We start from the raw sequence: 25,413 nt of genomic DNA, 5'->3' as shown, positions 1-25,413 counted from the left end.
CATCCACTGCATATACGCACCCTAACCAACGAGTCTTAGACTTAAGCTCAACTCGTGGTACCATAAACATATATATAAAGTTCGTCCAAATCTAGGGTATGTAGTTCAACTATTTATTAAACTGACATACAGTAAACCAACTACTTATTCAGTTGATATGACTTAACTACCATCCATTAATCCAGGAAGCCGTTCAACTTAGTCGCAGTTGATTTGACTTAGTCACAATTAGGATTTAATATTGTTCAATCCATTCCTTTAGTCCATTAGGGTAGGTTTATGCGTTTTGAGCTAAACCGTCCCTAATATGTCACTGTCCCATACCGGTACATACAATCCTCCATATCCATGTAAATTACAACATACATAACAGTTTAATAATTTACAGACCAAAACCATTATCTAAATAATTGTAGAAATATGTTTAAAATTTCAGCAATTTATATCCGAGCATTTAACCATATAATTGTAAGAAACGCTTTAATAAATCAACAACTAACATCCAGAGCATGTATAGATCCAATTTAATATATCAATGACTCCATCATGTATTTAAATAAATTCTATAATCATATTATAGTCCGATACATTGCTAAAATAACTGCAGAAGATTGATTAATGCTTTAGCAATTTAAAACCAAGCATTAATCCATATAGTTGCATAAATGATTTAATACTTCAACAATAGCCTCCAAAGCATGTATAGATCAACTTCAATACATCAATGACCCTATGATGCATTTAGAACAATTTTTCAAACATAATAGATCCCACTGGAAAATCCAAAAATAAGCTTAAACATTTAAATCATCATCCATCCATTAACCGTATACAATGTGCATAAATTTTATACGGTTTGTTCCGTTAATTTAGAATTAAACTTTAATCAATTTAGGGTCTTTATAACACCCAAAATTCATTCCTTAGTCCCTCTGTGAAGTTCCAGATCCACTCAAATAGTCTCCATGCTCCAACAGTGTTAAACAGTATGTAGAAAAACTAAAAAAAAATATCAGAATGCAAAATTGAAGATGGATCCTGCTCCAAATTTTGGGAGTAGGCTCTTTCAGCCTAGAGACGGCTCTACTTGTGTGGGAGCCGGCTCCCACATCCATGGAGCCGGCTCTCACCTCCTTTGAGAGCCTTCGTCCTCGTTATGCTCCGTTTCAGTCCGTCTGTTCCCTCTCTGATCAATTCCTACCACTCTATTGGGTTCTAAAACTAATCTTAGGAGTCCTAATTGAGTCTAGAAGCAACCCCAAGGTTATTTATAATAACTGGGACCAATTACAGAGGTTAGATTTAGCTATTAAACTAACATGTTTACAGTACGAAATTTAAACTAACTTGCAACATTCATTCCATTCTAACCCCTCTGTTCCTCTTCACCCCTGAACCTAAAGATCTCATATCATCATATTAACATCCCCATGATTTATTTACAGAGGTTAAAGGCAATCACAGAGACTAAAATTGCTTAACAACATAACATGCTTAAAACAGAAAACTAATCAAGATTTGAAACAAGCTTGCATGCATTATACCAGAATCAAATTTAACACGTAAATATCATCAATATCTTATATAGTAAGCATGTAAGTTCCGATTTAATTATTAATTAAACCCTAGAGATTATCTAGGTGCACAGAACACAAGCCAAAGGGAATGAGGAAGAGAAGAACTTGCCTGTGATTTCAATTATGAAATCCCGGCGTCGTCTCTAAGTTTTCCGGCAATTCTGACCGCCGTCAAGCTTCCTACTACTCTGTCTCTAATCCTTAATCAACCTCCTTGGTCCTCTCTGTACAATTCCTCTTAAGCCTCGCTCTGTTTCCTCACAACTGCTCTCTGTTTCTCTCTTTATATCTTTGGTACATGACAATGCTTTTGTATTCTAAAAACCCTAAATCCACACACTGTTCTATATATATATAGCGACGTAAAATAAACCCTATTCCCTGTATGTGTAGAGACAGAGCCCTAATTATAATCCCTGTTGGCCCATAACAAAATCCACGCTTTAAAACAGTGTCGGCTACTCACGAACTCCATTATACAGTTAACACTATAACCTATTGTAATAAAACCTTAAACTTAATCCAATTAAAATAACCCACGAAATTTACAATAATTAAACAAAAATAATTAACTAACATAATCCATTAATTAAAATAAAAGAATTAAGCAATTAATTAATTAAGTAAAACAAAATCAAATTTAAATAACCATAAAATAAACACACAATTTAAAATAACCAATTAAATAAAATAACACGCAATTAAACAATTAAATAAAGGATTAAACAATTAAATAAATGCCAGGACTATCCTTTTAAAATTAGGGGTATTACACTCGCCTACCTCAGTCCAATAAACAGGAGACCTACAAGGTCTACCATACAATGCCTCAAATGGAGCCAACTGGATACTCGCTTGATAACTGTTGTTGTAGGTAAACTTAATGAGTAGAAGGTGATCCTCCTAACTGCCTCCCAAATCAAGTACACATGCATGAAGCATATCCTCTAAAATCTGGATAGTACGCTCCGACTGACCGTTTGTCTGTGGATGGAATGTCATACTAAGGTGTAACGCTAAGCTAAATGTTACTTGAAGTCCTTCCCAGAACTTCAAAGTGAACTTGGCATCCCTATCTGAAACAATGGTTACAGGAACTCCATGTAACCTTACAATCACCTTCACATAAAGAATACCAAGCGCCTCTGCATCATCTGTTGCCTTAAGAGGCAAAAAGTGAACCGTTTTGGTCAATTTGTCAACGATGACCCATACGGGTTCATTACCCCTCTGTGACATTGGAAGACCTGTCACAAAATCCATAGCAATATGTTTTCATTTCCACTGTACTATAGGCAATGGTTACAACAAACCAACCGGTTTCTGATGCTCAGCCTTCACCTGTTGACAAGTAAGGCACTTAACCACAAACTGTGCAACATCTTTCTTCATCTCGTTCCACCAATACTGACGTCTCAAATTGTGATACATTTTAGTACCACCTAGATGAACTGCAAAGCGAGAAGTGTGAAACTCCAGTAAGATGTCCTCACGACAAACTGTGGGAACCACCAACAAACCTCTGAACCGTAGACCCCCATCTGTATGCAAGGTCCAATCCTTCATAATCTCACCATTAGAGATCAAGGTGTGAATGGTATCTAAATTCGGATCCTGTCTCTGTGACTTAATCACTCGTCCGACAAGAGTAGGCTGAGCCACAAAACTAAACAAGAATGCCGATTCACTGTAAACATCGTCATCAAAACACTGTAATCCCATCTCTACCAGATCTTCGAGCATCTTCCACTTCCGAATGACCAAACTAGCCAAAGTTCCACGAGATTTTCGGCTTAAGGCATCTGCTACCACATTTTCCTTGCTCGGATGATACTGCAAGTCAAAATTGTAATCTTCCAAGAATTAAACCTATCGCCTCTGTCTGTTGTTTAAGTCCTTTTGGGAAAAAAGGTACTTGAGACTTTTATGATCCGAGTACACCTCGAATCTCTCACCATACAAGTAATGTCTCCAACACTTCAAAGCAAATACGACTACTGCTAACTCCAGATCATGAGTAGGGTAGTTGTATTTATGAGTCTTAAACTGTTGAGACCTATAAACCACTACTCTACCATCCTGCATCAACACACATCCCAAACCATCACGTAAATGGTCATAATAGATCACATAACCCAAGCCACGCTCAGGTATCACCAACACTGGAGCAGTAGTCAACCTTGTCTTTAATTCCTGAAATGATGACTCACAGACTTCATTCCAGACAAACTTGATCCCTTTCCAGGTCAAACGGGTCATAGGCGCTGCCAAACGGGAGAAATCTTTCACAAATCTCCGATAGTAACCCGCTAGGCCAAGGAAACTCCGGATTTAAAAAACATTCTTGGGTTGCTCCCAATTCAAAACTGCTTCAACCTTTGATGGATCCACTGGCACTCCACCTTCTGAAACAACATGCCCCAAAAACTTCACCTCATGTAGCCAAAACTCACATTTCTCATATCTGGCATACAATCGGTGCTCCCGCAAAATCTATAAAATAATACTCAAATGGACCTCGTGTTCCTCCCAAGATCGTGAATACACAAGAATGTGATTCACGAAAACTACCACAAACTGGTCCAAGTAATCGTGAAAGACGCCGTTCATCAAGTCCATGAATGTCGTTGGCACATTAATCAAGCCAAAAGGCATAACAAAGAACTCATAGTGTCCATACCATGTACGGAACGTTGTCTTTGGGATATCCTCATCCCTAACCCGTAACTGATAGTAGCCTGACCTCAAGTCAATATTCGAAAAACAACTAGCTCCTCTCAACTGATCAAACAAATCATCTATCCTTGGCAAAGGATACTTGTTCTTGATGGTGGCATGATTCAACTTCCGGTGATTAATGCACAACCTCAAAGAACCATCTTTCTTCTTCGCAAACAAGACCGGTGCCCCCCACGGTGACACACTCGGTCGGATGAAACCTTTCATCCTCAAATCATCAAGCTGCTTCTTTAATTCTTCCAATTCAACTGGTGCCATACGATATGGTGCCATAGAAATCAACGCGGTACTTGGCATTAAATTAATAGTGAACTCCACATCTCGGTGTGGAGGCAACTCTGTCAAATCCTCCGGAAACACATTTAGAAAATCACAAACAACTGCAGGATAATTGATCAGTTGTCAATTATACATCAACCTTCACAATAGCACGAATCATTGTAAAATAGGGCTATTGGTCGGGTAAGTCGAACCACTGGGACTGAGCTAATCTATGGCAACCTAAGTGTCTAGAGTCTTTTTAGAATGATACGGGTGTTCATAGAGGATTTGTTGGTTGTCACTTAAGCTTATGAAATTAAGATGCATAAAATAAAAGCTTGCAAGAATTTAAATGAGATGAAATACAAGTAAAGAGGACTAGGGAAGTGAATCCACCTCCATCCCTATACACATGCCAGATTAGAGCTAAATTGGGGAAAAACAATATATAATGGTCAAGAAATATATAGCAACACATCGTTGCCATATAATCAACAAGATGTACATTAAATCTCAAGCAAGCATGATCCATCAAAGGTGAACATGTTTAAACTACCTAACTAAGATGTAGTTTAACCATATTTACTTGAATGAAAGATTATTGAGCCCTAGATAAAATGATGAAGCACATGAAGGTAAGAAATAAGCATAAACCATCAAAGGCATCACCTAAGCAATGATCTATCAAAGTTCTCTAATTTCATGCCATTAAAACCATTCCATGATCTAACTTCCATTGTCACTATGAAAGTGCTAGTAATATGATTAGGAAAAGTAACCATCTAAGACAAGATGAATAACTCAAAATAACCATTTATAAACATTTAAAATCCATTACAATAAATAGAGAGCTCTAGATCATGGAAAGACCAAAAATATACATTGTTGTCCCAAAATATGACCTAAATTAGAACATGCTTACAAGGGAGGGGCCTCATCACCTCCCTAGATGGAGGTTTAGTTACCCATGGGAGCCTTAGAAGAATGAAGAAGCTTGGATCCAACCTCCATTTTCGAGCTCCCTCCTTGTAGCCACAAGAACTCTATCTCCTTGCTCTTCTCCCTCTCCAAAAATCTTGCCAAGATGAGATATATCCAATGAAAAATCAAATCCCCTTTTTCTATCCTCCAAAACCTACTCCCCCTACTCCAAAATCCCGAGCTCCCCCTTGTGGCTCAATCTCAACCACAAAAAAAGAAGATAAGGGAATATAAATGCTAAAAAAAAGGGGCAGGTGAACTACCTGCAGAGGGACGGCGGGCGCCCGTGGAAGCTGCGGCTCGCGAGGATGGCTTTGGAGTGTTTGGCGGGCGCCCGGGGGAGGGCGCGGGGGCTCCTGCGGTTGCTATGCAAGGCGCCGCGAAACAAGGCAGTGAGGTGAGCTATTGGCGAGCGCATCGCGGGAGCTCCGTGGGCGCCCGCGGAGGTCTGTACTCATAACCTGCAGTCTTCTCTTTGGCCATTTTGGATTGGCCCGATGACACAATCGTCATACTTGAATCAATGCCACAATATTTATGCACATGATGGTTCACGAACTTGGCCTAGATAACGGTCCCTAGCAACGGCGGGCTTCGATTCTTCAAAAGAGTGTCAAAACCGCTTTCTTTAACTATGATTGGGGAGACCGACCTGAAAGAAGATGAAAACAAACAAATAAATCTAAACTATGCATTAATATCAACTAATGGACTTAACTAATGCAAATAAGGGCACTTGAATATGAAATATTCGGCGCTTATCACACCCCCAAACTTACATTTTGCTAGTCCTTTAGCAAAATAAAATATAAAATCTAACAAAAATGGCAACATGCATCAATCATTAAGCAAGAAATTTATCTATGAAGCTCAAATGTAACATGGAATGACAAAAAAAAAAAAAAATATTGGAGGAAGTTCCATTAAACAGACTACCTTGCATATATGAAGCCTAATGGCAAAAATGGCAAAAATGAGTTCAATCTTAAATGCATCAATCATTAAGCTCTATATAAAAACTTCAATTATCATCTCTTGAATAACATGAACTTTAACTTCAATGATAGTGGGCCGAATTCCCAATATGCGGTTTTACCCTTTTTTTCCAATCACAAGAGCACATTTTTACATCCTTAAATCTCCTTCAAAATGAGGTCCCCATGGCGTAGTTTATTCACAATGCAACTTTTGTTGCTTATTGAGAACTCTATTGTTCAACACAAAAGAAAGCATACTATTGGTTGTGCACTGCCGAAATCCCTTAAGCTTTCTAACCAACCCATGTAGCAAGCGTTATGCCAACAACTCCCAAACCAGATAGCTTTAGGGTGCTAAGTGTAGAAACACTACTAGGGCTTAATAACTCGAGCTGGAAAGGTTACGAACTTCGACGAACCAAATTTATTTATTTTTGAATAACCGTGCAATGTCTAAGTTCTTTAAGCTTTCTAACCAACTCATGTAACAAGTGTTAGGCCAACAACTCCCAAACCAGATGGTTTTAGGGTGCTAAGTATAGAAACACTCCTAGGGCTTAATAACTCGAGCTGGAAAGGCTACGAACTTCGACTGGTCATTGATTGCTTTTTCTTTTTCTTTTTTTTTTTCTTTTTTTTTTTTTTTTTTTTTTAATATGCCAAGGGTATCCATTCATTAGGGTCATTAATTCAGATCACTGAGTCCCGATCAAGGTCAATTTGGGTTGCATGCCTCACGATTAGGTTTCCGGTGTGGAAATGTGCAATGTGAAGCATAAAAGAGTATGAAATCCGACAAGAATTTAATTGAAGTCTTTATACAAACCAACTATGAATCAACCTGCTTATTTCAAAAGTTTCTTTATTTTCAAAAATTATCTTGGCTTCTATACACAAAATATTAAGTACATGCTTCAACCTTCAACAAGTTCCATGGTTACACTATCATTGCTTTCAACAACATGATTTTATTAACTTATGAGCATAAAAAAAAAAATGAGCAAAAATCATACGAATGAAAGCACATGCACCCCCAAACTTGAATGTCACATTGTCCTCAATGTGAGAAGACAAAGGATAAAAGAATTAGAAAGAAAATTGGAGAGTGCGAAGAACAATAGTACCAAGTTAAGGAGGAATAGAGTGGCGGTGCAACAATAAGCCACTTTGTGAATTCCAAGAGCATACCCCCAAACTTGAAATCAAAAACCTGTCAAAAGCATCTATACAGAGCAAGAATCAAATGAATCCAAAAATTACTAACAATAACTGCAATTTATTTCAAAGCTAAAATCCATGCAAACTAACAAAAAAGATGCAGTTAAAAGTTAAAAAGAACTAGAAAAGAAATGCCAAACGCGGCCCAAAAAAAGTCTAAAAGTAATACTATTGCAAAATGGGAAATAAAACGAGAAACAGGAACTCAATCCTCCATTGGCGCGGAGGAAGAAGCACCAGGTGCGCCTGACGCTCGGTCTATCAATGACTGGAGCATAGCCTGTAAAATCTCTTGATTCTCCTGGGTTTTTTGGACGGCACCCTCTATAGCATCAAAGCGCAAGGAAAAAGCATCGAGACGAGCATCCAAAGCGAGATAGTCGTCGTGAGTCATGACATCCGGCGGTTGGACAAAAGTGGCAGCTGGAGAAGCGGGGGCATCAGGAGGAGGAGGAGCAGGAGCCACAGGGGGGCCGGAGCACCCTAATCCAGCGCGTCACCAATGCGGGCCTGACAGGACGTCTGAAGTTGAGCTATGCTGGACTTCCAGACCCTAAGGTTGAAGTGCAACACATTTTTCTCTTTCTGTTCACCACAGGGAGCTCGGAACCCCATATTTTTTAGCAACCTTGTAATAAGGTATGGAAATGGGAATGCCTAGGTTGTGGTGGTGCACGACCGAACCGAGATTAATTCCTTGTAGATTTTAAGTAATTGGTCCCAGACAAGTTGTGGGACAGAAAACCAACACTCCTTTTCAGCATAGTAGAGGGTTTTCAAAAATTCCCCCTTTCGCTCAGAATGGTCTGGCACGGGTAGGACGTTCTTGGCCAGGACTGAATCGAGAAACCATAGCTGGCAAGGTAAGAAAGATTTATTGGTGCTTGTGGTTCTGTTTCTGGTGAATTGACCATGACAAATTTCTCCCACAATGTCCGCTAAGGTAGGCTGATCGGGACCTTCAACATAAAGGGGGAGGCCCGCCTCATCCACTGGCGAAATCAAGGGGCAATCCATAGCCATAACAAGGTCATCGAGGTCAAATTCATAATCATAGTAATCAATGGTGGTTTTGATTTTATCCGGTTCCTCACATGAGTGGACCATGTTGGCATAGAACAGCTGAACCACACGCGGGAAGTACGAATGAGTGCGCGGTTTGAAAATAGAGGATAGGCTACGAGCCCTCAATTCGTGGACGGACCATGCGGTCTCCATATTGCTCTCGAAAGTAGGTGTAATGTCAAAACGAGCTTCGGTTTCAATTGGCCATTCAGCCCAATTTGGGGGCGGAAGAGCATTAGAAGGGCCCTCGGATGACCTAGCACGCTTGGAAATAACCCTAGGAGCCATGGGAATGAAGAAATTTGGTTCAGAACTTTTAGCGAACACCTGGTGTGCAGCACAATTGGGAAAAGAGCAAAATGTTGGTTAGAGACTGAAAAACCCAAAAATTTTATACCTAAAATCAACCATGCACAACTCCAACAATTTCACCAACCTTCACCACATCAATCCCATCCTCTATTGATCACAAAATCAAAAAAGTAAAAGAAGCAGAAGAGAGACTTACCCAATGTGGAAGAACCAAGGCTTTGCAAGCTTGAATGATGGATGAGGAGGATGGAATTTTGATATTGGATGATGATGATGGAGATTGGAGATGGGAAGATGAATATTGGGAGAGAGAGACGAATGGTTGTAGGGTTTGAGAGGGCGAGAGTAGAGAGAATGGGAAGAGTTTAAAAGAAACCAAATAGGCTTGAAAGCCCATTTAATTGGTAGCGGAGGGAAACCGCGGGCGCCCACGGACGCTCGGCGGGCCCCCGCGGTGCTGCTGAGTGCACTAGCATGATTCGCGAGCGCCCGCAGTGGCGTGACGGGTGCCCGCGGAGCTCTTGTAATGCTGCCTTGTGCAGATAATTCAGGTTTTCCAACACACTGGCAGAAGCACATGAACTTCCAACATAGATTGGAGAGCAACTGGGTCGTGATGACTGCGAAGAATGAAATGGAACGAACTAATTCACCGCAACGGTCATAAGATACAAACACTAAGAACTTTGGATAGAATGGGAAACGTGTCCAAACGGCTTCGAATATTTCCCGAAGTTGAACAAAGATAGGGTCATGATGAAGATGACCAAATGGAATTTTCGAAGTGCCCGATGAACCATTTCAAGAAACATGCACATTCTTAGTCGACTTCGCCACTTCTCGGAGAAGTCTTGTCACTGGACATGTAGAAGACGGAAGCTAAGAATTTGGAAGAATTGCTTCTCATGAATGCTAAATTTAATATCGATAACTAGACGAACCAGGCTTAGCATGGCGCACTAGTCCTCATAAATTGGGTCCGTCAATAGGACTTTCTCAACTTTTCGAATAGGGACTATGCTATCAACATAAGGCTTAAGGCGTTGGCCGTTAACCTTGAAGAGAGATCCATTAGCAGGATCTTGAAGCTCAACCGCTCCATAAGGAAAGACAGAATTGATTAGGTATGGACCATCCCACCTTGACTGGAGTTTACCGGGAAAGAGTTTCAAGCGGGAATTGAAGAGCCAAACATTTTATCCCGGGGTAAAAGACTTATTGACAATGTGCTTGTCATGGAATGCTTTGGCCTTTGCCTTATAGATTTTGGCACTTTCATACGCATCATTACGCATTTCCTCGAGTTCATTTAATTGCAAAACACGATTAGAGTCGGCCTGTTTGAGATCAAAGTTGAGCCTTTTTATGGCCCAAAAAGTACAGTGCTCTAATTCTACTAGGAGATAACAAGCTTTTCCAAAGACAAGCCGATATGGCGACATGCCAATGGGCATCTTATATGCTGTCCGGTAAGCCCAAAGCGCATCGTTTAGTCTCAACGACCAATCTTTGCGGTCCGGTCGAACCGTTTTTTCCAAGATGTGCTTAATCTCCTGATTAGATACTTCCACTTGACCACTCGTTTGAGGATGGTAGGGTGTAGCAACCTTATAAATGACAGAATACTTAGAAAGGATGGATTTAAGATAACGATTTCGGAAATGTGATTCGCCGTCGCTGATGATTGCTCGGGGCGTACCAAAACGACTAAGGATGTTAGATTGAATGAACTCAATCACGACTTTATGATCACTGGTTCTGGTAGCTGCGGCTTCCACCCATTTGGAAACATAATCCACCGCTATAAGGATCTACTTATAGCCGTAAGAAGGTAGAAATGGTCCCATGAAGTCGATTCCCCACACATCAAAAATTTCAATTATTAAGATAGGAGTGAGGGGCATTATGTATCTTCGGGACATGGATCCGAGCCTTTGGCATCTTTCACATGATTTACAGAAATTGTATGCATCTCAAAACAGGGAGGGCCAATAGAATCCGCTTTGAAGAACTTTGTGAGCGGTCTTTTTGGCACTGAAATGGCCTCCACAAGCAAGAGTATGACAAAAATTGAGGATGGTTGTGGTCTCAGTTTCAGGAATGCATCGCCGGATGATTTGGTCCGGGTAATATTTGAATAGTTCTGGATCTTCCCAAAAGAAATGCTTGACTTGGGAGAAGAACCGGTCCTTCTCTTGTTTGGACTAATGAGTTGGAATTTTACTTACCGCAAGGTAGTTGACAATATCTGCAAACCATGGAAGATTCGAATAAGAAATCTGGAAAAGTTGCTCATCCGGAAAGGAATCACGGACGACGGCGAAATCTGAAGATTTTTCAATGAGTAAGCAAGAGAGATGATCGGCGACAACATTGTCTGTCCCTTTTTTGTCCCGGATTTCAATGTCAAACTCTTGAAGTAAGAGTATCCATCGAATCAAGCGGGGTTTGGTTTCTTTCTTCGTTAACAAGTGCCGAAAGGCGGCATGATCCGAGAAGACTATGACCTTGGAACCTAGAAGATAGGAGCGGAATTTATCCAAGGCATAAACTACAGCTTGCAACTCTTTTTCAGTAGTGATGTAATTTAATTGAGCATCAGAAAGAGTTCGACTAGCATAATAAATGATGTATGGGAGCTTGTCCACACGTTGGCCCAAAACCTCGCCTAATGCATAGTCGGATGCATCACACATGATCTCAAAAAGAAGAGACCAATTGGGCGGTTTTATTATTGGGGCAAATGAGAGGAGAGTGCGAAGTTTAATGAAAGCTTCCATGCAAGCTTCATCAAAATTGAATGGAACATCCTTGGCTAAGAGATTACACAAGGGCCGAGAAATTTTGCTAAAGTCCTTGATGAAGCGACGATAAAATCCGGCATGGCCAAGAAAGGAACGGATTTGACGGACGGAATTCGGAGGAGGAAAATTAGAGATTAACTCAACTTTTGCATTGTCCACCTCAATTCCCCGTTTCGAAATGACATGTCCTAGAACAATGCCTTCTTGGACCATGAAGTGGCTTTTCTCCTAACTTAGAATGAGATTTGTCTCCTTATACCTTTGGAGCACAAGAGATAAATTTTTGAGACAAGAATCAAAGGAGGAGCCAAAGACAGAAAAATCGTCCATGAAAACTTCCAAGAATTTTTCAACCATATTGGAAAATATGGACATCATGCACCTTTGAAACGTTGCTGGACCATTGCATAGCCCAAAAGGCATGCGACGATATGCAAAGGTTCTAAAGGGACATGTGAATGTTGTTTTCTCTTGATCTTGGGGGGCGATTGCCACTTGGTTATAGCCGGAATAACCGTCAAGAAAACAATAATAGCTTTGGCCGACTAGCCTTTCTAGGATTTGATTAATAAATGGGAGTGAAAAATGATCTTTCCTAGTTGACGAATTGAGCTTCCGGTAGTCAATGCACACACGCCACCCGGTGGTGGTTCGTTGCGGCACGAGCTCACCCGCTGAATTTTCAACAACAGTGAGACCGGATTTCTTGGGAACAACTTGCGTGGGGCTTCCCCACTTGCTATCAGAGATGGGGTAGATGATTCTTGCATCTAACAATTTTATCACTTCCTTCATGTGAGGATTTAACCGGCGCTGAACCTCTCTAGTAGGCTTTGCGTCCTCCTCCATATGAATGCGGTGCATACAAATGGAGGGGTCAATTCGTTTCAAGTCAGCCACTGCCCAACCAATAGCTTCTTTGTGCTCTTATAGCACCGCTAAAAGGTTGGTTTCGTGGTCCTTTAGAAGGTCCGATGCAATGATGACCGGGAGAGTTTGATTTGAACCAAGGAATACATACTTGAGATGGGCCGGGAGTGGCTTAAGCTCAAGTTATGGTGGAGATTTCAGAGATGGAACCGGAGGAGTGGTGGAGAGCTGAGGAAGTAGCTCTTTTGGAATTTTCCAAGGGGGAATGTCCATGATAGCAGCAACATCAAGCAGAGAATTAACTTCTTGGATAGATTGATCAATGTCAAAGTTTGAGAAGTCGAAATGAGACATGCAAGTTTCAAAGGGGTCTTTGCTTAAAATAAAGGGGAGAGATTCTTCGACCACTTCATCAATGACATCAACAAGGAAACAATCATCATCATTGGAAGGATGTTGAGTTGCATGAAAGATATGGAGTTTAACTTGCATGTTTCCAAAAGCAATGTCCATTACCCTGGTTCGGCAATTAATTTATGCATTAGCTGTAGCTAAGAATGGCCTACCAAGGATAACGGGAATGTGCTTTTTTGGATCATGGACCGGTTTCGTGTCAAGAACCACAAAGTCTACCGGGAAGTAAAATTTGTCCACTTGGATGATAACATCTTCAAGAATGCCTCGCGGATGCTTAACCGATCTATCGGCAAGTGGCAAAACCACGGAAGTCGGCTTTAGATCTCCCAAACTAAGCTGTAAGTAAACTGAGTATGGAATTAAATTCACACTAGCTCCTAAGTCAAGGAGGGCCCTCTCGATTTCGTTGTCACCAATGACACAAGAGATTGTAGGGGCACCCGGATCTTTATACTTTGGAGGAGTGCTGTGCTGAATGATAGCACTAACATTTTCAGTTAACCTCACTTTCTTTGGCAAATGATTTTTAGAAGTACGCTTTGGGGTGCATAAGTCTTTGAGAAATTTTGCATAGGGAAGGATTTGCTTGATAGCATCCAAGAGGGGCAAGTTGATCTTCACTTGCTTAAAAACTTCCCACATGTCTTGAATTTTACAATTCTTGTTCCCAATATGTGTTGACTCTTGAAGACGTTGAGGAAACGGAGCTTTTGGCTTATAAGTAGTTTCCACATTTGGGTTAACATGTGTGGGATTTTCGTGAATGGTATTTGGATGAGAAGAGCTTGGAATTTGATTGGAAGAGCTTGAATTTGGATTTTTCAAAGGAGGTTTTTTTTCATTTTTGTCTCCATCAACCTTGTTGTCAACCACTCTACCACTCCTAAGGGTGGTGATTGCTTGAACATGCTCATGACTCGGCCCACTCGATGGAGGGGTTTCATCAATCGCATGCATCCCTCTAGGATTTTCAAATGGTTGAGCGGGAAGCTTACCTTTATCCTTTTAAAGCAATTGGTTCACAGAGTTAGCTATTTGGCCCACTTGATTTTCGAGCTTAGCTATGGATTGAGTATGAGAGTGAACCATTTGAAGAGTAGGCTGCAAAGATGTCAAGAGTTGCTTGTTGGAATCCATAATTTACTTGTTTAATGATTCCATCATTTGCTTGTTTGCAGCCACAATTTCATCAGTTGGGTACACCGGAGGTTGATTGGAGACATTTGGATTGTATGGAGGACGGTAGCTTGAAGAGGTTGGAAATTGCCTATTTGGAAATTAAGGAGGGGGCTGATTTTGATGCCCCGGATTTTGGAATTGCGAATTTTGTGGGGCTTGTTGCCTCCATGAGAAATTCGGGTGATCTCGCCAACCCGGATTGTAGGTATTGGAATATGAATTATTCCCGGATCTTGAGAACATGGCATTAGCTTGCTCTTGATTTGGATTGGAAAATTGCTCCGGTGTGGGGCAATCTTCCGTGAGATGGAATGGACTAGTACATGATGAGCACACCGAACTTGCCAAATATTGAGATAATGAAGGAGAGAGATGTGGTGCCATCAATTGATAGAATTTATGAGCTATGGCATCCACTTGAGATGATTCCTCCCTTATGGATTTTGGTTGACAAGGGTTAGTTTTCTTTGCATTGGTTGAGGTCGGAGCCCTACGAGAATTATGTTGAAGTGAATTTTTGCTTAAATTCTCCAGTTTGGTCCAAGCCTCATCCGCATTCTTGGACATGAACATCCCACCACAAGAAGAGTCAACCATGAATCTATGGGGTTCGGTCAAGCCAGCATAGAAAGCTTGCACTAATTGCTATTTTGGAATCAAATGATGCGGACATTTTCTAAGAAGATCTTGTAGCCTTTCCCAAGTCTTGTGGAGTTGTTCTCCATCCATTTGAGAAAAACTAAGAATGAAACGCCTCATTTGGTTGGTTTTACTCATCGGATAATACTTCTTAAGGAATTCTTGTTGTAATTGAGCCCAAGAAATGATGGAATTTGGAGTGAGTGAGTTCAACCAATACTTTGCCCTATCTTTTAAAGAAAATGGGAAAAGATGTAGATGGAGTGCATTCTTAGGGAAACCTCTCAACCGGACGGTCGAACAGATTTCAAGGAATTCATCAAGATGCTTATACGGATCTTCATTATCAAGGCCATAGAAAGATGGAAGCATTTAAATGGTACTTGATTTGATCTCATATTGAACCGCATCGATATTTGGCATCACTATGCATGAAGGTGAAGCATAGGTAGTAGGGATGAAATGGTCCCTAAGAGTCATTGGCTCTACATTTGGAATTTCGGCCCTATCATTATTAATTCCCTTATTTCTGACATCTCCTACATTTTTAGCCATTGTGTTAAATTCAGTTTCAAGTTCTCTTACGCTAGAAGATTCCCTAAGGTTTCGTCTAAGAGTTCTTTCAAGTGAATTTATGTCAACTGGCGAGTCAAGAGTTGGTAGAGAGAGTGATCTATGGCCAAACATCAACAATACATAATGCTATCAACGCAACTATTCATCATTCACAACTCCACATACGATGTTCCCATTCTCCTCAATTATCAAGACAGAATTTAAATGGCCACGACAAGTACCGATGCTTGTACACGAAATTTAAACAAGATAATAGCCTTAACAAAGGCTTCAAAACTAAATTATCACTAAATTTAACACATGCACAATATTCACAATGTCGAAACTAGAAGGTCAAGAGATTTACCTGGGGTCCTCTAGACTTAAAAATTAGTTAGCTTTCCCTCGGAGAGTTTCGAGTCCCTATAATCTCACTTACAACACAAGATGGTCAAACTACACAAGAAATATTCACAATTCACAATATTGACAACCAAACCAAAATTAACCCTAGCACTTCGGTTGCTAAACCGTTTGCAGTCCCCGGTAACGGTGCCAAAAATTGATCGGTTGTCAATTATACATCAACCTTCGCAATAGCACGAATCATTGTAAAATAGGGTTATTGGTTGGGTAAGTCGAACCACTAGGACTGCGCTAATCTATGGCAACCTAAGTGTCTAGAGTCTTTTTAAAATGATACGGGTGTTCATAGAGGATTTGTTGGTTATCACTTAAGCTTATGAAATTAAGATGCATAAAATAAAAGCTTGCAAGAATTTAAATGAGATGAAATACAAGTAAAGAGGACTAGGGAAGTGAATCCGCCTCTATCCTTATACACATGCCAGATTAGAGCTAAATTGGGGAAAAACAATATATAATGGTCAAGAAATATATAGCAACACATCGTTGCCATATAATCAACAAGATGTACATTAAATCTCAAGCAAGCATGATCCATCAAAGGTGAACATGTTTAGACTACCTAACTAAGGACAATTGGACTTATAATGTCCAAGCTGCTGACACTGAAAGCAAACAACTCCACTCTTATCCGACCCAACTAGCATAGAAGTGGTAGGAGCGGATCGTGCAGACTGATGCCCCTGAAACTGAGATAAACCACCCCTGTTCCTCTTCCATAAAGGTCCCTCTGAAGATGACCCTGCATTCCTCTTTTGCTTCCACTGTTCCCTTTTTGCATCTTTATCTTTGACCTCCGCCTCTAACATCAATGCTCTTTCCACTGCCTCAGAATAAACCTTGATGCCCTGTGTTATTAACAACGGCCTCATCTTGTAGTCAAATCCGGAGACAAACTTCCGAACCTCATTAACTTCATTACTCACCATCTCTGGAGCAAAGCGAGAGAGTGAGGTGAACTTGTTCTCGTTCTCTTTCATCGACATATTGCATTGGATAAGGCCAATAAACTGATCCTTTAACTCCCACCTCTTAGGAGCAGGGAAATACTTCTCATAGAACAGCTCCTTGAACCTATACCAATTCATCTCTTCAATCTTATACTGATTTGTGACCGACTTCCACCAAAACTTTGCATCCTTTGAAAACTTGTAAGTGGCTAGGATGATTTTCAAGTGATCATCCGTCACATCCATAGAAATCAATTGAGTTTCAACTTGATCCATATAGTCATCCGCTACCATAGGATCTGCACCACCTTCAAACATTACCGGCATCAACTTAGAAAATCTAGAAATCAACTTGAGACGCTTCTGTGTTGGCGTCTCCTCAACTTAAGCTATAGGTTGTAGTACTGGTTGAGATACCGACTGCGGATGAGAAATAGTTGTGGCCATTAAGACCTTTTGCAATAAACGATTCAATGCAAGTTCCGCCAAACTTTCACCCCCTTCAATGAGTGTTTCAACATTATGCCTCCCTACAGGAACAACTCTTGGGGCAATCAAATCCCTAAGAAGTATGTCCTCATCAACTGGCTCCACTGGATTGGAGCTAGAGCTCTCTCCAACATCACCCCTTGTTGGCCTAGGGCCAACTTCCCTTGGTTCCTCATGCCATGACATCGTTCTATAAAACAAAGAAAACGGTTTAATAACGATAACACTAAGGTCCAACCATGAACAACTCAACACAAAAGGATACTATACTAACACTTAGCATACAAAACTATGCAATGAACACATTAATATAAGCATATAAGCACATAAGTACATAAACAAGTAAACAATTAAGCATGTTTTTTCATATACCAAAACACTTTAACAATTAATCACATAAACTATGCAGATGACTTCCCATGCAACCCTATGTAGGCCTCTACCCGTCGTCCTAATGTTTTCGAACCATCGCTCTGATACCAAATTTGTAACGACTCTAAACCGATACCATTTAAAAAAATTCAGCATGACCTTTGCTAAAAAGGGGCTTACAACAATCTGCTAAAAAAAAAAAAAAAAAAAAAAAAAAATCAATGCAATGGCCTTTCTTGGCTTATCCAACCTGTCTCAACATACAATACAAAAAAAAATTATAATATATTCCCCAATACCACAATATCAACAACCTCCCCAAGTTAGCCCATCATTGTCATCCCATTCAACTTAAGCATTTACATAGTCTCGCTTCCTTTCAAAATACCAACAAGAGTAATGATTTATAATACATGACCTTAGCTTGCAAAAATGAATACACAACATTCTAGTTTTGAGACTATACAAAAAAAAAAGAAAAAAAAAGAAAAAAAAAAGGATAAGATACAAAAGATAACAAAATACAACTCTTAATCTTCTTCAAGCTTGCGGGGGATTGTCATCCGCCACTTCTTTTCCGAGCCCTGAAAAATGTTAAATAATAAGGTGAGCATAAAGCTCAGTAGGTAGTGCGTAAGACGCACCTCTTGTGACCCCGTGAACCCAAATAATGAATAGGACAATAGGGAGAGGGGTCATGCTAAACTGAGGAAAATATAATGTAAATCTGCAAGTTCAAAACAAATGAATGTCGTGCCATGAATGCAATGTCATGCATGTCACTCCCCATTTTTAGAAAACTTCCATCACTTCATAAACTGTTAATATAACGCCCTTTGGTGACTCTGCAGCGACACGAGAGAAGGATTGACTATTGACCCTAACCTTTGGTACCTCCGCAACGTCATTTGAGGGTTAGATAGCTCAACCACGCTAAGGCAATCTCCCTAGTTCCCTCTAGGCTATATTAACACACCGGCCCTTGGTGACTCTGCGGCGACCGAGTTTTCTCAAAACCGTTTCATCAAATTCTCCCAAAAAATTCCCCTTTTCATTCTTATCAAATCATTGTACCCTTTTCCATACCCATGCTATGAATGCATATCACATGTCTTTTTAATACTATGGAAATGGAGAAAATTATTATCACACAATTAGCATACTTCCACATAAAATTTTCAATAAATTATTAAGCATCGTAGCCATGAAAAAATTAACATATTAAGCATACTTTACAATAATTCTAAGAAAATTTTCATAAGCTTCCATGTATCATTTTTTAGCAATTTTGTCAACACAATAACATAAAGAAATTAATAATGAAGCATATTTCTTATACAAATCAACAATTACACATATAGTCATGAACTTTACACCCACAAGAAAATCATTCTAGAGGTAATTAATTTCAATTAAGCATGTTGGCATCAAATAACAAGAATTCACTCACAAAGGAATAAGAAAATGCAAATTAAAGACCCCAGCCTCAATTTTATGCAAAACCCCCAATTTCTTCACCTCAAACCCTAGGATTTCGAATTTTCTATGGTGCACCAACCAAGGAATTGCTCCTATCAACTTGTAGATCTCGTCGTGGGCTTTGAATAGCCGTAAATGGCTATTAAAAACACTAAGTATGGAAGGAGAAATCAAGAAGTGAAGATTGAAACAAAAAAAAAAAAAAAAAAAAAAAGAAGTTTCTAAAACGAGTGAGAGATGCTTATGAGAAATGAGAGAAAAATGAAAACAAAAGTGTCTCATGACCATTTTAAGTGCTTGTGCGTCCCACCCATTTTCTTTTTTTATTTTCCTTTTTCTTTTTGTTTTTAACTTACACCACATACATATATATATATATATATATATATATATATATATATATATATATATATATATATATATATAAACTTAAACATTACAAGAAAAGCCCCAAATTTCTCAACACTAAGCCCTAATTGCGAAATCTCAAGGTTGGCTAAAACGGTGCTTGGCTCCTATCAAATCGAAGACCTTGACGAGCTCTACAACTTTGCCAAAGGAAGTACTACCAAATTCCAAATGGTTTGCTCACAATCAAGGCTTAAATGAAGATGAGGAGAGATAGAGAAGCTGCCAGGAGAAGGAGGAAGAAATGACACTCTTGGCTACTAACATAAAGTGAGTGGGGAGTGGGCCCCATCACTAACTCAAAAATATCCTACTTTTCCATTATATATATATATATATGAATTTAATTAATCCCAACCACACATTTAATCCACAACAATACAATTATACACAAAATAAATATGTATGATATGCAGTGGACCCGTGACACAATCTCCCTGCACAACAAATCCGGTAGCGGGTCCCACCCGAGACCGTCCTACCCGAAAAAAGAAAAAATGCCGAAATGACAACCGGTGCATTTTCAAGAGTCCTGAACTCAATGAAATGCCCCAACCAACTCTCAAACACACCCGACACACCCCACGGTGTCCGGCACACAAAACGAAAAAAGATGAAAATGCCCTTGCAAAACAAAAATTCCAGAAAAACGAAAATTGGTGAAAAATAGGAACATTACAATAACTTTCTTCCACTTTCACAATTACCTATACATTAAGTTTGGTTTGGATTGAGTTATTTGGAGGGATTTGGAAAATAATAATAATAATAATAATTATAGAAATCATGTTTGGATAGCTTTTAGTGAAGAGAAAAGAAGAGATTGGGTGAGATTTAGAGGGACAGCTCTTATGTGTTATCCTCTTAAAATTGAGAAGATTTGGACAGAAAAAATAGTGAATAAGTAGTATTTTCATAATACTAAAACTAGACTCTTACAACATTTCACTCCTAACTAATAATATTTTATAAAAGGGTTATGATAGTAATTTAATTCTTATCATCTCTTTTATTTTCTCTCATCTATATTTTCCAAACAAGAATATTATCATTTCCTTTTTTTCTCTCATAATTTACCCAAACATGAATAGAGATTATTGTTATCATTTCTTTTTTTTCTTTTCTAACTAATGTTATACTTTTTTTTTTTTTTTTTTTCTTTTCTTTTCTGTTATGTTTATCCAAACGAAGCCTAAAATAAAAAAATAAAAAAAATAAAATTAGATCTAATCTCATCAGTGTGTACGTATGTATGTATGGTAAGGGTGACAATTTGTATTTGCGGGTCGTAATTGTGTCATGTCAACTTTAGGGTATTATACTAAACAGTTTAACCCGAACACGACCCGTTTAATAATTGTGTCAGGAATTCTCAATACTAACCCGACTTGTTTATTAAACGGGTTATACGTGTAGCCCGTTTAATGACCTATTTACCAAAAAATAAAAAAAATTATATTATTTAAATTATTAATAATACTCAATAAAATAATAAATACTAAAAAAAATATAAGTTTTAATCAACCAAATTACTAAATAGTTTCTAATTTACAAAAGATTAAATTATAAGACACAAGTTTATATAGGAATTTATTGGTCCTAAGCTGCCTTAAGGAATGTTTGCCTGTTTAATGTCAAAAAGTATTGTTTCAATAGCTAGCTTCAAGTATGAACTCTATCTGTATTGTGTTTTGAAATAAGGTCCAGGGGTAGTATTGTCATTTACTACTTTGTAACACATTTTATTCACTGGTCTGTAATAGTGCATTACAATGTATCAGCTGTTTTGGCTGAAATCACTGTGACAGTGGAGTCTAGTACTTCAAATTTAGTTACAGGTGCTCACAGGGGTACTATGGTCTTTTCTCAGTTGTATTCCGTGGATATACGTTCGCTTTGATAGCTTCATTGCACTGAACAGCCTTGATTGAGCCTACATTGTGAATTATATATTCTTAGGACTATTTGTTGGCTGAGAAGGGTATAAATTGTTACAAGGGTATTTTGGTCATTTCTATTTGTATTCAAGAGTGTGACACGTCTCAGTGGTCTTAGAGAGATAGTATATATTGCATTTCTTGGAGGCTAAGTCTGGATAAAAATGCAATTGCAGTTTATAACCTGGAACTTGTTGTAGTTGGTGAGAATAGAGACAAAATAGCTGAGGTGGCAGGCCTAAATTGGTTCATTGCCTTGAAAATATCTGAATTATTCTCTCTCAAGGATTGGTAGAAGGTGACAGGTGTATGCTCTAGCTATGAGCACACAAAAGGGGTTTTGTGTGCTGTATGGTTATATATATATGCTGTGATAAGGTTTATTAAGGTTTAAGCCTTGAGCTGCAGCTGAGAACCCTCGAGCACCCAATGAAAACCAAGTTTTTCTCTCTGCTATTTGATGATGATCCATGCAAGAAAAACTCACTGAATCAACCCTTGTGTTTGTATAAAGTGCTGAAATGATGCAGCTATTAAGTTTGCTGGTGTAAGGGCTCGATTGAGTAGTGATTTTGAGTTCTAAGCTGTTGTGGTCATTTCCAAGGGCTGTCACATGTATAACTAAGTTATTTACACTTGCTCAGTACACTGTTTTGCACTGAAACAAGCTGAAAGTGATTTTAATCTCTAATACCTGTGCTTAAGGCTGTTTTCTGGTTTTTTGCTGTGATTTGAGTACAATATGATTAAGACTTGTTGTTTAATGACTTATTTGAGTGTTATATATTTTGATGAATCAAGCTGTTAAAGTTAGCTATGGAATTTTATTGTGGTATACATTGGACTTGAGTGTTGAAAACCCAAACTGTGGACTGTGCTAAGCTGAAGTTAGTGCTGTGAATCAATTTTGTAATATACTTATGCTATATTTGATTGTTTAAAGTTATGAACATAAGTACTACAGTGAAAGAAGACTGTGTAAGGTGCTGATGAATTGATCTCAAGAGGAAATTCCCATTTTACCCCTCAAACCCTAATTGCAGTATATTGTGGTTTTGAGGTAGTAACTTGGAGTTCTGTATTGTCTAACCTATTTCAATTGTAGGAAAGACTTATTTATACTGATTTACATTTGTAATGGAGTGTGTGGTGGGCTATAAAAGCTTACTGGGTCCAAGCAAGGTTGCTTAGGACAGGGGGAGTACTTGTGTGCACTGTGATGAACTAGTGTGTGTATTGGTTATGAAAACTAATATCTATTCTTGTACTTGGGTGTGGGCAGAGAGTGAGACAGCTAAATGTGTAACAAGATACATACAACTATTAGTGGACTTCATATTGGCTGAGGCCAAGAACTAAGTTTTTCCCTAGTTAAGAGGGTTTCCTTGTAATTCTTGTTTATATTGATCTTTGAATGCTTGTTTAATTGTTATGAGGAACAAGTATTCAAAGATCAGTATAAACAAGGATTTTAGAAATTTAAATAGAAATTTATTTACCACATATATAGTTAAACGTGTATAAACGAATTGAACTCTTTAATTCAAATATGATACGATTAACTAAAAAGGTTAATCGTGTCGACCTGTTTTTTACCCAAACCTATTTAAGGTTAACCCAAACCGTTTAACTCGTGTCATATTGACGGATGGTGTCAACTTTTGCCACCCCTAAATTGTATGGTCTTTAAATCAGTTTTGGTAATATGACTGATGGTTAGTTTTGTTCACGGTACTAACCATTTTTCTGGGGGTCAATATCTTGTAATGAAGAAGTGGTCTTCTTCACTTTTAACTCGTCAATATCTCCAAGCACTTATTGTACGTGTTTGTTGAATACTTGAAGAATTGGGTTTTCTTCAAGGTTGGTTGATGTGTATGTATGTATAAACTTCATCTCAAATGCAATGCAAGTGTTTTGGTTTGGGTTTTTATTTAATTCTCATGTGATACTTTGTTGTTTCTTAAAATGAAAGGACTCTTTCATCTCTAATTATGTCTTTCTCTTTTTTCATTTATGAAGGATTTCTGTATCTCAAATTAGGATTTCTTCAGTAGCAAATTCGAAACATTCAAGGATTTGTTATCATTTCGATCTGTTGATTTAGATATTGGTCAACTTGATTTATTTTGTTCATTGATTTTATTTAAGAATTGTGCATTGAGGCCATTCAGGTGTCTTTTGCTTAAATGACCTATTTAGGTATTAAGATTTTGTGACAATTGATTTATTTATACCGGATTGATAGACGTAGGATCTTTAATAAAACTGGTATAAGGAAAATACCAACTCAAATTAAAATTAATACAAACAATTCCGACATGGTGTTGTTAAAAATTATATATTTATATATATATATATATTAGAAGCGTTTATAAGAAAATGAAAATACATTGGAACTATTTTTAAAAATTAGAATGAAAAGAAAACCTAAAATGAAAATCACTTTAAAGAAAAATTTAAAAAAAAAAAAATTATATTGAGGTTATAACATCACTTTAATGGTGCCTAATTCTTTTAAAAATCTTATATTTTTTGAAAATTAAAAGAGAACCCTATAAAAAATTTGAACATTGAAGAATCTAAAGTCGTAAAACATAAATGTACCTATTAAAATAAATTATACGTAGTAGAACTGTAACGTATCCAATTGAAATTTTTTATTAGTGAAGTGTCATCCTATATATTAGTGAAGTGTGTGATTGGATCATTCCCTATGGGCTGGGCTTGTATTTTTGCATCCAACCACGTACCAAAATGTTGCATTTACAAATGCCAACAAAAGCTAGTGGATCAGCCTGGCCCATTAATTTGGTCACATGCCCTCCCCTGAAACTGAAAAGTGAGTTTTTCTTAGCTTTTGGTTTGATTATTTGTGCCCTTCATTTTATGTTCAAACCAGAATGCTGAATAAAAATCATTGCTTCTTAAGTTTTGACTAAATTATTCTTTTCCCCATTGCTTTTCTCCCTAATCTTGAAGTCCAAGGTTGAGAACATCAATAAGTTTAATCTCTCTTGGTTTATAAAAGAGAGATCCCAATTGTATATTCCAAATCCTCCCTTGTTCAAAAGCTATTGAAGAAAATTACACAATCAAGGACACTTCTAAATTTTCATATAGGCAAATGCTAGCAACAGAGGCAGATGTAAAAGAGAGACGGCTTTTAATGCTTCAAACTGAGAGATTTATAACAAATTTCCTTTTATTTATTTATTTTTATTGTTGAAACTGGAGAGGCAGATGTAAAAGAGAGACGGCTTTTAATGCTTCAGACTGAGAGATTTATCACAAATTTCTTTTTATTTACTTATTTTTATTGTTGAAACTGGCGGGGAAGTTATATCCAAATTGTAATGCTATATATCTCATGTATAGACCAAGCTTTGTCTCACCCTTTTGTTCAAAATCAAAGATAGTTCTAACTTTTCTTGCTAAGCCAAATGAAAGCACACACATGTATACATTGTTATGATATACTTACATGTTATGATAGGATTGAATGGAGTTATTGAGAACAGGAGAAAAGAATGGTCGTAAAAGAAATAACAAAAGGCACTCACAAAAAATAGGAGACAAGCATTTATGTGGTTCGGCCTTAGGCCTGCAGCGAAGACACAACAAACCTGCTAGTTAAGTACCACCTACACCGATGAAACTAAAACCATCGTCTTGAGAGTTGAGATTGTTACATATTAGCCTCTCTTTGTAACCAAATACTAATCTGAGTATTGGATTATCTGGACTGGAATGACGCC

At 38.3% G+C, this 25,413-nt stretch overlaps 1 protein-coding gene across 1 annotated transcript; it reads right to left on the bottom strand.

Annotated features, from left to right (window-relative positions):
- Positions 1-16,586: 16,586 nt before the first annotated feature.
- On the bottom strand, positions 16,587-17,108 carry LOC132281632 (uncharacterized). Its single transcript, XM_059783321.1, has one exon. It carries the CDS (start codon positions 17,106-17,108, stop codon positions 16,587-16,589), a length of 522 nt encoding a protein of 173 aa, XP_059639304.1.
- Between the last annotated feature and the right edge of the window lie 8,305 nt (positions 17,109-25,413).

This window comes from Cornus florida, unplaced genomic scaffold (genome assembly GCF_030987335.1).
Source record: "Cornus florida cultivar Cherokee Brave unplaced genomic scaffold, ASM3098733v1 CherokeeBrave_3.0.0_Hap2_Chr11, whole genome shotgun sequence".
NCBI lineage: Eukaryota > Viridiplantae > Streptophyta > Magnoliopsida > Cornales > Cornaceae > Cornus > Cornus florida.
This window is presented reverse-complemented; position numbering and strand designations above follow the sequence as displayed.